At 42.0% G+C, this 14,440-nt stretch overlaps 1 protein-coding gene across 2 annotated transcripts in view; it reads left to right on the top strand.

Annotated features, from left to right (window-relative positions):
* Window positions 1–9,169, top strand: part of TSNAX (translin-associated factor X) — a 30,089-nt gene extending 20,920 nt beyond the window's left edge. The window contains exons 5-6 of one of the 2 annotated variants that reach the window (XM_015416381.1): window positions 4,246–4,370; window positions 8,136–9,169. In XM_015416381.1, the coding sequence (XP_015271867.1) occupies window positions 4,246–4,370; window positions 8,136–8,513 (503 nt within the window). In that variant the 3' untranslated portion in view covers window positions 8,514–9,169. Of the gene's footprint in view, window positions 1–4,245; window positions 4,374–8,135 lie in introns of both variants that reach the window. The other variant, XM_015416380.1, reaches the window with a different exon arrangement.
* Window positions 9,170–14,440: the final 5,271 nt, after the last annotated feature.

The following is a 14,440-nucleotide window of genomic DNA, read 5'->3' as shown; positions in this document are numbered from 1 at the left end:
AGAAAATGGCTGCTTTGGAGGGTGGACTCTGTGGCATTATACCCAGCTGAGGCCTCTCCCTTCCCCAAACCCAGCCCCCCTTAGAGTCCACCTCAAAATCTCTAGGAATCCCCCAGCTTGGCACTGGCAACCCTTGTCAGGCCTGGCCCCAATGCTCCCTCCCTCCCTCCCTGAAAGGCCGAAATAGGCCTGGAAAGGGCCCTTCCCCCACCCTTTTACTGGCAGAGCCAGTTAGAAGCCCCCCCTCCCCAAACATTCTAATCTCTCACCGTTGATGCCTGAAGCAGATCCCTGCAGAGGCCATTTCAAAAGGTATTGGGGAAAATTCAACCATCCCTGAAGGGGATTTTTTTTTTTACTTTTTGGATCTTTCTGCAAACCCAGGAAGTCTCCTAACTATGTAGGAAAAGCGGTGGGGGAGAGTGAGCCCCCTGTTGGTGGAAATAAGTATCCACAAAGAGTGGTTATTAGATATATAGATTGAAACATTAATGTTATAAAGGAGAAGTTTTATTTAGTTTCCTGGATTCACAAATTTAGATCCAAATTCCTTTTAAATTCCGTGTTGGAACCCAATTGAAATGTTTTACTATTTTAAACTTTATTTTTATTAAAAAGTTTGTATAAACGTCCATTTAGCCTCAACCGGGGTCAGGGCTTTTTCTGCCCTGGCCCCAACCTGTTGGAAGATGCTACAACTGGAGATCAGGGCCCTGTGGGACCTATTATAGTGCTGTAGGGCCTGTAAAATGGAGCTGTTCCAACAGGCCTTTGGGTGAGGCGGCAGGCATCTAATTATTCCATCTGTTGGCCTCCCCTGCTGAGCCTTCCATCCTCAAATGGCCCATCAGGTGAAGACCCATAGTTTGGTCTATGACCTAACGGTCAGCAAGCAATTACAGACTTTTAGGCAATGCTGCTGGGAAAAGGGTGAGCTAGCTGAAAAATGATTGACAACTCACGGAGCTCATTCTTATTGGGTGAAGACAGCTTACTGGAGTTAATCAGTTGGTGAATCAGTTGGAGTCGGAGTGGAACTAGACAGGAGAGTTTACTGAAAATTCCTAGTGAGGGACTCTGAAGAGAAAGGTCTGATAAGCCCTGTCTGGAGCAGAGCAAGTGTGTTGTGGCCTCTGCAAATAACAGTCTTAGGGTGGAGACAGTGAGTCTGCCAAAGGAGTGTTAGTACCTCCCCAGAGTGGAGGTGGAGTGGAATGGAGAGAAATCTCCTTGTGTGCAACACAGAAACACGACCTCCTTGTGTGCAACACAGAAACACGACTTGAGTGGAGAATGAGACATTCTCAGTTTGGAAGCTGATTAACCAGTTTAGAGAGACTGTTCACCTGATAGGGATTTGACAAAAAGGTTTGAGGAGGCACAGAGGTCCCTCAAGCAAGTCAAAAGAGGTTATTGCTCTTAAGAGAATAACAATCTGGCCAGAGGAAGAGGGGGCAGATAGGAAACCTCTTGGTCTATAAACATAGGGTTAAAGCTTAATAAAATCTCAAGTCTGTGTGACCATCCAGTGACAAGTTCAAAAGTAGGCACTCTAGTAATATCTGTAACCCTGTTAAAGCAGTGAATCATCTCTAACAACATCAAAACAAAGTAAACCAAGGAAAATTACTCTCTGAATATCTCTAGTGTTGCATAGAAGCAGTTTTGTGTATTTTTTAAAACCTCTCTCTACCAATTCTAACCAAAACTCACTTGTAAATATAATTTCTGTACCCTGCCTGTTTGTTCAAATAAATTTGATTTCCATTTCAACTTTCGGTGTGCCTAGGTGCCTATTTCTGATGGAGAATTTATAAAGGTACAGACCCTCCTCAATCACAGTTCCTTATTTGGGGTGTAAGCTAACAAAGTATCAAACAGTAAGAAGGTGTGACAACACCATTATAATAAAAGTTTATTTACCAACTAAGAAGAGTTACACCAGAGGTTCCCAAACTTATTTGGCCTACCACTCCCTTTTCAGAAAAAAAAAGTACTTAGCGCCCCCCTGGACATCTGCCTTCAAGAAGTGGACAAAAAGATGCAGTTTGTGGATCTGCACCTGGATCATTCTAGCACCCCTAAGGGGGCGGTATTGCCCACTTTGAGAACCAGTGAGTTACACGCTACCTAAAGGCTACCCAGTTATCAGATGGGGAGCTGAAAATTCATAGGGAGGTTGGAGGGAAAATCTGAGACCTTAGAAGAGTGATTGTCTGATGGGAGAGCTTGTCTGGTACAGTGGCTGCCATATTAAACCGCTGTGCCATCTGTTTTGTTTATAGCTCAGTTTAAATCTGTTTAAATTATTTATTACGGATGATTTTAATGAAGTGTTTTCTTACTGTGAAATGTTTTAACTTTTGTTGTCATCCATTCTGAGCCCATTCACGGGGACAGTAGAATATAAGCCGAAATAAATAAATTGAAATGTTTATGTATAAATGATTGATGTGCACTTGTAATTTGCTTAACTATGCTTGAGACTTCTGGTTATATCAGCGGAAATAAATAATGGAAATGGAAATCTCTCTTCAATATCACATGTTCTATAGTTGGGCTGCCCCACAGATCATGCTTATTTCTTCTACAAGGCATTCTTTTTATCAGGATATGGCTGTAGTACCTGCCACTTGACCCTAGCATGAATGACAACTACTAATCTAATACTGGCAACTGAAAAAGACATCTTAAATTCATTAAAAACATTAAATCTGCTTTCAGCTGCCACAAACACACCTTCTTGAACAAGCCAGGTTTTAACGTAACTTCGAAATACCAGCAGAGAGTTAGCGAAATATGTTTCTACTGGGAGCATTTTCAAAGTATGGATGACACCATGGAAAAGACCACTTCTGCCATGTGTAGCCCCCATTTCTGTAAAAGTCATAAATGTATAGAAGGAGTATTGCTAATGATATGTAAGGCCCAGACTGTGTAGGCTTTGCTGGTGCACATCCTGTAGCTGGAACTGGGAATTGTAGTTGAGCAAAGTAGGAGTAGTTATTCTTTTTAGCCTAGCCCTATCACAAAGTAAGCCTCAGAGCCAAACTAAATATTACAGAATATTCCAGAATATCCATCCCATGTCCACCGACACAATTTTACGAGTACTTTTTTTTTAATGTTGTGAGGCCTTGATCCAGATTGTGTGTGTGGTGGCCCCAGGAGCTCTTTCCCCCCCCCCCCTTGTGGCTTTTCTGGTGCAGAAACAGCCCCCCATGGCTGTTTCAGCAACTGAAAAGGCTCCAGGGGGGGGGGAGATGAGCTTCTGGGACTGCCACATCATGTGCCAAATCCAGATCTGGGCCTCATGGCAATTTTTAAGAACTACAACTGCTTGTAAAATGGCATTAGCAGCCACGGGATGGAACCCTGGGCCATCATTTATTTTGGATCTCAAGTCAGCATTTGTTCAAGCAAACCAGGTTTTTAATGGTTGCTTGTGGGCCAAATCCTGGTTTCATAAACTAACCATGATTAACTAAAAGGATGGTTTTGCATTAAGTCTTAACCAAGACATTTCATGAAACAATATTCCTTTGATTTCTATGGGACTGACATCCAACACATTTCACCCTAAATATGGCAAAATAAGTTTGACTAAATGAGGCTATAGTTATATGCTATAAGCACAGAACAGTTTTGAACCTGTCAGTTTTCTTTGCAAAGAATCTGCTGTCATTTAGTGCTGACAAATTTCTGTTAATGAGCCAGACCCAGAACTGAAAAGAGTTCCTTGGGTTTCAGAGAAATATTCTAAAGTTATTTAAAACCACAGAAGGATGTCTAATGTCAATACAGTCAAATTTACAAACAATGTCAATACAGTCAAAATTTACAAAGAAGGATGTCTAATGTCAATACAGTCAAAATTTACAAATATTTATATATGATACATATACAAATACAAGAGTTATGAATAAAGGCCATAGTCCAGCACAGAGACTGTTGTAATCTCACAGCCTTGAAACATGGGTATTCTCACTGCAATTTGTAAACTACAAAGGAAAGTACAGCACTACATTGCCTGTGTGCACAGCTGTTTTCCTTTTGCCATATGGGATCAATGCAGTGTGTGTGTGTGTGATTAATATCGTCAGTCCCCAATTTTATTGTCAAGATTCAGTTGAAACTCCAGGGCTTGGTTATAAGAAAAACTGATACATTAAGGAATAATCACTGTGTCTTTTATTATGAATCAGTGCAATAATCAAGTGTTTTACTTCTTTTCATTTCAACCAGGGCTTCAGGAATATGTAGAAGCAGTCTCATTCCAGTATTTTATCAAAACCCGAACATTAGTTAGCATAGAGGAGATCAATAAGCAGCTTATATTTGAAGCAGAAGACAAAGAAGAAGAAACAAAGGTGGTAAGGATATTTGTTGATGTGTTAATGATCTGCAGTGTATTCACTATTGTTGTTTAATATAAAATATGTTATTTGATATTCCATCATTTAGAACATTTTCACACACACACCCGGCTGCTTAGACATTTTTCTCTGGACCTGTCAAGACGCTCTAGAGCAGCATGTTCTTATGGCTATATTAAAGCCCTATGCAGTATTAAATATACATAATTTATATAGCACATAGCCCTTTTGGTCATTCAGTGATGTAAAATGAAACTAAAATATCACTCTTTTAGGTACAAGATCTTGTTAGTACTATCTTAAAAACGACATCAGGGACTCCAGCCACTGAAGGCTTCTTCTTCAGTGATGCCTTGATAAATTAATCACAGTGAATGCAGTTTTGAAATGAAATGGGAAATCTAGATTCAGATCTCATTTGATTCTGGGTATCCCCTAGTAGCTTGTGAACAAAGACCAATTTCTCAACTTTAGCTTTCCTTTTTTTTAAAATGGGAATTATAAGGAGCCACAAAAGATCAGATGATAAGATAAGGAATGTAAAGCACTTCCAAGAAGGTGGTGGCCATGGGTGTGGACCCACCCTGCCATAAAGCCAGCTGATGACCTTTTCCCTTGAGGCTCCCAGACTGACAAGGCATTACCCCTTATGAGTCACGTCCCCTGACCACTCTTCTGGCATCTTGTGGGGAAAAAACGACAGGATGAAGCCGTTCTTCAGTCACCCGTTTCGATTCCTTAGCTTTTTTCAGGGGTTAAGTATCTGGTTCTCTTAACCCTCCAAGTTTCTTTCCAAGCAGTATTGCCACTTTTGGGGGTTGTCCAGAAGATTTCCTTCCTTTTGGGTCCATCTTCTAAAACAGTTGTAGGACGTACGTGTCGGTATATTTCTTAACCTGAGATTCCCTGTTATTTTCAGGTCCAGCATTCGTATTCAGTTTTTTTCTCTGCTGATCTGTTGAGCTCTCTAGCTGGAAGTGGGTGAAGGGCCTGGATTCAAATCTCACTTGAGTCTGGCTTGGCTGTTTCCTTTTACCATCATGGTCTAAGGTCTGCATAGGTAGCATCTGACTAGATTACCTTACACAGACCTTAATATGTCTAAGCATCCACACAATCATCATTTAAACTTCTAAAAATTAGCAAGTTTCTAGCCCCTAGGCTACGAAGATAGTCTCGGAAGCCTGGTAAAATAGCACAAGCTGGTGCTGAGCAAGGATTTTTAGTGGGTGTGAAGGTAGAGCCTGTGTTCATGCCTATGTGTTTGGGGTGTTTTTGTTTGCTTCTTATGCAAAGTACACGTATAGGTGTCTTAGATTTTACCTTTCCTAGGGGAATGAGCTAATATTTTTCGCATGGCATGCACACAGACCTGCACCCATGAAAAGCTGGAACACAGATCCAGGGCAGGCAAAGGATTATTTTTTCACACACTGCATAATGAAGGCCCCGGTCACACGTAAGGGTTTGGGCCGGGAGAGGGACGGATCTGGGGCGCAGCAAACGGGCGCAATCGCACAGCAACATCTGGGAAGCAGCGCGCACCCGTCCCCGATCCGGCCCTTCAGGCTGAAAACCCGCTGCAAAAAAGAACCACCCCTAGAGGTGGACTTACCAGAAAGGCCGCGGCAAGCGCGGCCGTGGGATCGCCGGCGCATCCTTCTGCCGGCGCATCCAAGGCTCCTGGCCGAACTGCGCATGCTTACACATGCGCAGTTCAGCAGCCTCCATCTCCGTCTCGTGGCTTTCTCCCTGGTCTCCCCAGCCCGGTCTCCCCGGCATCTGATCGTGCCAGGGAACAAGTGCGCGGCGGCTCACGGGATCTATGTGATCCTGCCGCCGCGTGCCTATTTTGGTGCGGCTTTCAAAAACCGCACTTTGCCCACGCATCCCCCCCCCCCTTGTGTGGCAGGGACCGAAGTTTACAGTCATAAGATGTTTTAATGTCTGTGGGTTTAGATGATTTTAGAAGGAGATTAGACAGATTTATCGGATTGCTCTATCAATAGCTGTTAGCCATGGTAGCAGGTGGAACTTCCCGGGTGAGAGGAAGTATGCCTCTGAATATTAGTTGTGAGGAAAGGCTGCTGCCTTCATGCCCTGTTCGTAGTCTTCCCAGAAACATCTGACCCAGCAGCCACTGTTGGAAGCTGGATAGGTCTGGATGGCTATTGGTTCTGATCCAGCAGGGCTGCTTTTACATTCTCATGGGAATTACATTCTCATGCTTGTCTACACTTGGCATTTTTTTCTTTTGGGAATATCAGAAAGATGTACATCAGATGTCTTTCTAGTTACAAAGGAAATTCCAGTGGATCCAGCAGCCTTTCCTATATTTTGCCTATGTTTAACGAATTATCATTGATTGATTCATGAGGACTGCATTGTGATAAATACCTTTAGAGCTGGAACCTGAGCAAGCAGCTGCATAATGTTTCTGAAAAGCTGAATTTGAGTCATAGGGATAAGATAAGCACACTGAGTCATCTCAGACTCTGATGTTTTAACATCTTGATGTTTTCAAAAGGGTCGTACTTAACGCTCTGTTAATCATAATGTTTGTCCAGTTTGAGTTGCTGACAAGAAAAGTTACATTAATCCTACTAGAGCAAGTACCAAACCCAGTGCTGCTGTTACAAATGACTCATGGAAGTATGTAGGTAGAAGACCATTTATTTTTGCAAGCCAGATACCTCCTAAATATTGGGTGGGATCCACATTTGGAGCTTAGAATAACTGAATTTCAAATGAATTATTTATGATATCTAGACCCAAATAAAACAGAAAGATTCAAGTAGAGAAATATGTGAGATTTAGTGTACCAGGAAATTAGGTATTAGTTTCTCAGCAACTTATTTGTAGGAAATTTCCTGATACATAGTTTTAAGACTGACCCAGAGTTTCTCATAGTCTGTTCTAAGCTACTAGGGCTTTTAAGCTCTGATTTTACCTCTCCTACCCAGAAACTTCATTTGGTATGCCCAGAACTGTGTATTCAATTATCATATTATCTGAATACAAAAGTTGGTATTGGATGAGAAATTCTTATGCTGAGAATCTCAGCTTTGAGTGGGAAACAGCACGTTTCTGGTGAACCTATTGTTCCTTTTGGATAAATACAGTATATATGTTCACTAGTTTTTCTGTCCACCCATTGTTGCTACATTAGCCTGTGTCCTGCAAAACTGGTGACAAAACAGGGCCAGTTCTTTGCCCAAAAGTGAGGGGAACCTCTAAAGCTTTGTGAAGGCCACCAAGATTGTCATCTCTGTTAGCAGAATCGAATATGAGCTTCAGAGATTCTCTGAGGTGTCCTTTGTGTTAGTTTCAGGCAATCTAACTTTGTTGGCGCTGCACCCACAATGGATACAGACTAACAAGCCTGTCTAAGCATCAAGTAGCTTCTTTTGAGCTATCACTATTTCTGCCTCAGATCCTTCCATGAAGAAACCTTGGCAATTATTCACTAGAGCAAGTAGTTTACTTAGCCCAGCAGAAACAGTGAAGTAAGAAAACAAAGAGGATATTAGCCAGAAATTTTAGTAGTGTGTGGTATGCAATGAAAATGAAGTTGTTACTGCTGATGGAAAATGCTAAAAGTAAAAACTGGAAAACAGTTCCTAATTTACACTTGTAATCAATGCTATCTTATTGCTACCCCTGCTACATTTTAAGCTACTTGTCCTTGATTGTGCTTTCCTTGCCTTTCCCAAATATCCCTGTGTTCTAAGTTATGCTTTCTTCTCTATTTGTTGCTAGCCTGCCTCTGATTGTCTCAATTCACAAAGCCACATTTGGTGCCTGAAGGTGACTCCTGTAGATTACCTCCTGGGAGTGGCTGATCTAACTGGAGAGCTGATGCGGATGTGCATCAGTAGTGTTGGCAACGGTGACATAGATACTCCGTTCGAACTGAGCCAGTTCCTGCGTCAAATATATGATGGCTTTTCATACATCGGCAACACTGGACCATATGAAGTTTCTAAAAAACTCTACACCTTGAAGCAGAGTCTGGCCAAAGTGGAGAATGCATGCTACACATTGAAAGTTAGGGGGTCTGAGATACCAAAGCACATGCTAGCAGATGTGTTTTCCTCCAAAACAGAAATCATTGAGCAAGAAGATGGGCTTCCTTAAAGCAATAGGAAGCTCACGACCAAAAGGGAGAACAACTGTAAAGTCATATTAAAGAATTGCAATAATTAAGATTTGCTTGCTCGAAGTCTTAGAAGTATGTATGTCTCTTTTAAACTTGGTTGTTTTAAGGTCAGCTGAAGAAGCAGGATAATGTGTATCCCCAAAACTGTTCTTGCATAAAGGATGAACAAGCCTATCAAGCTGATTTTTCTGTGGGAGATTTGTAGCCAAAAATGTCACTGTTGATATTTTTAATATGACTTATTTTAGTGTTGTGGACCCCCTGCAGCATACTTTAGTCATTGTAGCCAGGCCTCTAGTAGGCAGTATGCTATGAATGTTGTAATATTTCTTCTTTTTCTCTCTCCTTTTGTTAAGTGGTCCATGTTTCAGATGTGTGAGAGAGAGGCAGTTGTGGTATGGAAGCCCAATGTGCTGATTCAAAGAGATTAATGAAAACAAGGGGAAACATTTTTGTTAAGGGGGAAATATACCTTCAGGAGTCAGAAAGTAAGCTCACTTACTCATTATTTTCTTATTCTGAGGTTTTAATAACCTGTTTGAACATCCTGCCTTAATGCTGGCTTTCAGTTTCTTAGTTTATATTGAAAAACCAAAACACGTATTCAAGCCAAACCAAGCCAAAAAAAAAAAAAGGCTAAAAACCCTGAATTAGTAGAGCATGGTTATGTTTGCAACAGAAGCACATTCTTTCAGTTATGGGTAAAATCAACATGCACATCTATTAATGAGCTCTAATCGATGTTCTGCAGTACAGGACATCTCCGTTGCAGAAGTGCCCTTTGATTAAGCTGTTTCAGAGTGTGCTTAACATGAGATGATCTCATGTATATGGAAGTTGCTCTATATACAGGTGCTTGGAAACTGCAGGTGGCAGCAGCTTCCAAGTACAGACAGAAACCACACATGTACAATTCTCAGCCTGTCAGAATCCTGTGTAGAGTGATTGTGTTATTTTCTGTAAAATTTGATAACCTGTGAAAAACTGTTTAGATACCCAGAAGCAGAAATAAAGTTGACTGGAGATAAATCAAGGGGAAGGTTCAGGATTATATGTTTAAAAAATAGAAAACTTATATAAAAACAAAATATTTCAGACAAATACCCGAGTTTGTATGAAATACTCACAGGGAGCATGCACAAAGTTCAGAAAGTGTGCTGTCAATAGAAGATGTGTTCTGTGAATCATTCCGAATTAAAAGTACCCCCCTTTACATATAGTTAAGATAGATCCTAAGCAGTGTGAATCACAGTTGTTGAGCAAAGTACAAAGAACTGCCCCGGCTCCCCCCTTCCATTGCAGCCTTCTGTGTCATCATGTCCATCCGTCCCCCCGCCAATTGTGTTCCAGTGGTTCAGTGGACTCCCAAGAACATTAAGGAGGGAGCCTGTAGGAAGGGGAATTGGCAAATCCCTCTCTTCTTTTCCACAAACTAAAATGCCATTTTATCAGAGGAAAGGTACCTTAGGATCTAATCCAGGAAATTTTGTAATGGAAAAATTAAAAAAATGTGTGTGTATATATAAAAATACTGAAGCAGTTAAAGGAACAGGTCTTTCCATTACACATAAAAATACTTTCCCCCTCACTTTCATGTGGTTGTATACAGCCAATAAGAAAGCATGTTCTAGACATGTTAGATACCACAAGAATTGCTAGCATTTGTTTAGAATAATTATTGTTTTTATGTGATAGTTTAAAAAGGAATGTTTTCAGTTATTTAATAAAGCAAATTGTATTGATATTTCTACTTTTTTAATACAATAAACTAGTGAAAAATGCCTTCTTGTAATTAATGTTAGGTTTCATCTATTTTGGGGGGGTATTTTTTATGTGAGTGTGTGTGCACCTGGAAGTCATGGCGACCTCTGGTGACTGACCCCTACTGGGGGCCTGGAGAAGAGCTGGCTGAGTACAGCCTGCCCCCATATCCTGCCCCTGGTATTGCAAGGAGGTCTCCCATCCAAGTACTTGACAGAGTTGACCCTACTTAGCTTCTGAGATCTGACAAGAACAGGCTTGCCTGGGCTATCCAGGTCAGGGCCATCTATTTTGTTTTACAATTGTTGTGTGTTTGCATACTTTTAAGCTTTAATCAAAGGAATCTTTTGCCACGGCATTTTGCCATCTTGGAACACCATGAATTTGTTCAAAAAAAATCAGAAATAAAGCTTTTAGAGATTGACTAATTTGAGCTTAAAGTCCTAGAGGAGTTCTGAAATGTAGATTCAGCTCATTGCCAAGATGCAGCTCGTTGCCAAACATACACCCAAGAGGTATAAATTTACACGGTAATCCTAAAGTGGGCTTGAAGCTCAACATCAAAAAAACTAAGATCATGGCATCTGGCCCCATCACTCCTTGGCAAATAGAAGGGGAAGTCGTGGAAGTAGTGACAGACTTCACGTTCCTGGAATCCCAGATCACCGCAGACTGTGACAGCAGCCATGAAATTAAAAGACGCCTGCTCCTTGGGAGGAAAGCGATGGCGAACCTAAACAGCATGATAAAAAGTAGAGACATCTCCCTGCCAACAAAAGTCCGCATGGTCAAAGCAATGGTATTCCCAGTAGTCATGTATGGCTGCGAGAGTTATAAGGAAGGCCGAGCGCCAAAGAATAGATTCTTTTGAGCTATGGTGCTGGAAAAGACTCTTGAGAGTCCCTTGGACTGCAAGAAGATCAAATCAGTGAATCCTAAAAGAAATCAACCCTGACTGTTCCCTGGAAGGCCAGATAATGAAACTGAAGCTCAAATACTTTGGCCACCAAATGAGAAGGGAGCACTCACTGGAGAAGACCCTGATGCTGGGAAAGATTGAAGGTCAAAGAAGACGGGGACGGCAAAGGATGAGATGGTTAGACAGTGTCATAGATGCAACGAACATAAAATTGAGCGGGCTTCAGAGGACGGCGGAAAACAGGAGGGCCTGGCGAGATCTGGTCCATGGGGTCGCGAAGAGTCGGACTCGACTGTGCGACTGAACAACAACAAAAAAATTGAGCTTAAAGTCCTAGAGGACTTCTGAAATGTAAATTCAGCTCGTTGCCAAGATTCAGCTTGTTGCCAAGCATACAACCAAGAGGTATAAATTTACAGGGTAATCCTAAACAGAGTTATAACCTAAGTCAATTGGCTCAACTAACTTAGTGCAACTCTGCTTAGAACTGCCATATTAGTTCTTTGTGTATAGGAAAAGACTGACTGACATGTTCAACAGAAGTGTCTTGAGCCTCATCTGGCAGGTACTAAGGCTTGAAAAAAATCCAGGGATAGGCTTTAAAGAGGCAAAACAATTGTCTTGGCATAGAATAACGGGTAGAATAATTGAAATTACTTATGTACCATGGTAATTTATTGCAACTTTTGGATAAAATAATAGGGATAAATATTGGCTATGATACTGCAGCTCAGCACTACTCTCGGCAGTTGAGTTGCCCCATTGTCAGTAGTGGCAAGGAAAGAGAGTACTTGTAGAGACTGTCTGCTGTAGCCAGAGGAGGGTGGTCTGTGTGGATACAGAACTCTTTAACTTTGCTATATGGCGTTAGAATAAACTGTTTTGATGATGGGGAGCATAGTTGGAAATTAGATATGGGCAGGAATTTTACACTAATTACGCAAATGTGTCAGGAGGAAGGAAGAGCTAGAAGTAGACTTGGTACATGGCAGATAAGTAATGCAAACAATTTCCAACTCCCTCTCAAATCATTCATACTACCAAAATGAAACTGTTTAGTTGCTGTGGTAACCAACAGAGCATTCTGTGAAAATGTTCTGCTCCATGATGATATTGCTGTTTCTTTTAAATCTTTTATGTGAGGTGGCAGTGCACAACTCATGAGTCATTGATACTCCCAACACTATTATATTGCATTGCTGTACTTATAAAATTGTCATTTCTTTTGCAGGACAGTTACCCACTGGGTCAAAAGGGATGCCCTTCTCCAGCTATTATCCTTATTCTTTGCTCCCTCCCTAATGCTTCTCACAAAAAGAGTAGGCCTTGAACATTGACAGGAAGACTTGATAGGGCAGGAGCCAGATAGAGGGAAATGTTCATGTTTCTATAACTTTGCTCATGGTGCATTTTAATTCATATTTAGATTGTCAGTCAGTACTGAGATAGACATTTTAAGACTAGTGGGAAACACCTGTTTTCGGTAACAACACTTCTGTATCACTGATTGCATTGACCATGTAAATAAAAGTTTAAATACCACAGTTGTGAGAACAAGGAAGACTAGATGTATAAAAGGAAACCCACATTAGCTTGGCTTCAGTATAGTAGCAAACTCATCAATCATCATCATTATCTCCTCCTCTAATAGCGAAGTCAGGCAAATCTGAGATAGGGTAGGGATCTGATGACTGAAGCTGTGAATGGGCAAGACATCTTTCTACAAACCTGAAAAATGCCCCAGACTTGCAGAAAAATCTGAAAGCTACAAAAACACATTGTGGGATTTTTTAAAAACCCAAAGTGTAAAAGGAATGCCTGTAGCTTTAAAAAACTGAAGCTTTCAGTGACAGTTGTTAGGCAACCACAACATTATAGGTTTGGTTTTTGTCAGTAAAAGGAAGGGGGGAAGGCACAGGACACTTTCAAGGGATGTTTTGGCCTTTGGTGGAAGACTCATTAGGGCTAGGCCTGACAGCGACCACTGGAAGACTTGATAACACTCAACTGCATGACTCACCTAGGCCTGGCTGCTTGCTACTGTTTAACAGCAGGCACCCTGTTAAAGCCAGTGTGGTGTAGTGGTTAGAGCGTCAGAGTAGGATCTGGGAGATCCAGGCTGAAATCATTGGTCTGCCATTAAGGATGTGCATTGGGTTCATCTGAACCGAATGCACCCCCGAAAATGGCTCATTAGGGCCCCTTTCGGGCTGCTGCGGGCCAATTCAGATTCTCTGATCTGAATTGGCTTGCCGCCGAATTGCCGCCAAGAACAAGTGGCACTAACCCTGACCCCAAAAGACCAACAGGAACAACATTTATACAGCCCTGCCCTGTATGAATTGATGGTGCAACCGCATTGGACCACTCACACCACACACACCTAGAAAAGAATATTTATAGCACTGGAAAAAATGCAGAAAAGGGCAACCACAATGATAAGAGGACACTTTCCCTATGAAGAAAGGTTAAGGCACTTGGGGATCTTGGCTTTGAGAAACAATGCCTGAGGGGTGACATGATAAGAGGTTTACAAGACTATGCATGGGATAGAGCAGGTAGAGAAAAAAGTACTTTTCACCCTATCTCCCAAGACAAGAACACTTGGGCACTCAATGGAATTGCTGAGCAGTCAGGTTAGAAGTTAGAACAGATGAAGTACTTCTTCACCCAAACAGTGATTAACACTGGTGGCTAGTGGCTATAGATAAGAAGGAACTCTTGGTCTCTGGGGCAAATGATGCTCTGGTGCTTGAGGGGGCAACAGTGGGAGGGCTTCAAGTGTCCTGGCCCCACTGGTGGACCTCCTGATGGCACCTGGTATTTTTCGCCACTGTGTGACAGAGTGTTGGACTGGATGGGTCAGTGCCCTGATGCAACATTGGCTTCTCTTATGTTCTTATGTAACATCAGAGAGGAGCTGCGGTGGCTCAAGTTGTTAAGACACTGAACTGCAGGCTGTGGAAGGTCAGTAGTTCAGCGGTTCAAGACCCGGGTGCCGCAAGACAGGGTGAGCTCCTGTCTCTAGTTCCAGCTCCTGCCAACCTAGCAGTTCAAAAGCAAGAAATTGCAAGTAGATAAATAGGGACCACTTCGGTGGGAAGGTAACAGCGTTCCGTGCGCCTTGGTGTTTAGTCATGCCGGCCACATGACCACGGAAATGTCTTCAGACAGCGCTGGCTCTTCGGCTTTGAAACGGAGATGAGCACCGCAACCCTAGAGTCA

The sequence above is a fragment of the Gekko japonicus genome, unplaced genomic scaffold (assembly GCF_001447785.1).
Source record: "Gekko japonicus isolate JY-2015 unplaced genomic scaffold, Gekko_japonicus_V1.1 scaffold1401, whole genome shotgun sequence".
Lineage (NCBI taxonomy): Eukaryota > Metazoa > Chordata > Lepidosauria > Squamata > Gekkonidae > Gekko > Gekko japonicus.
Note: the sequence above shows the minus strand (reverse complement) of the source record. Positions and strands in the feature narration are given on the sequence as shown.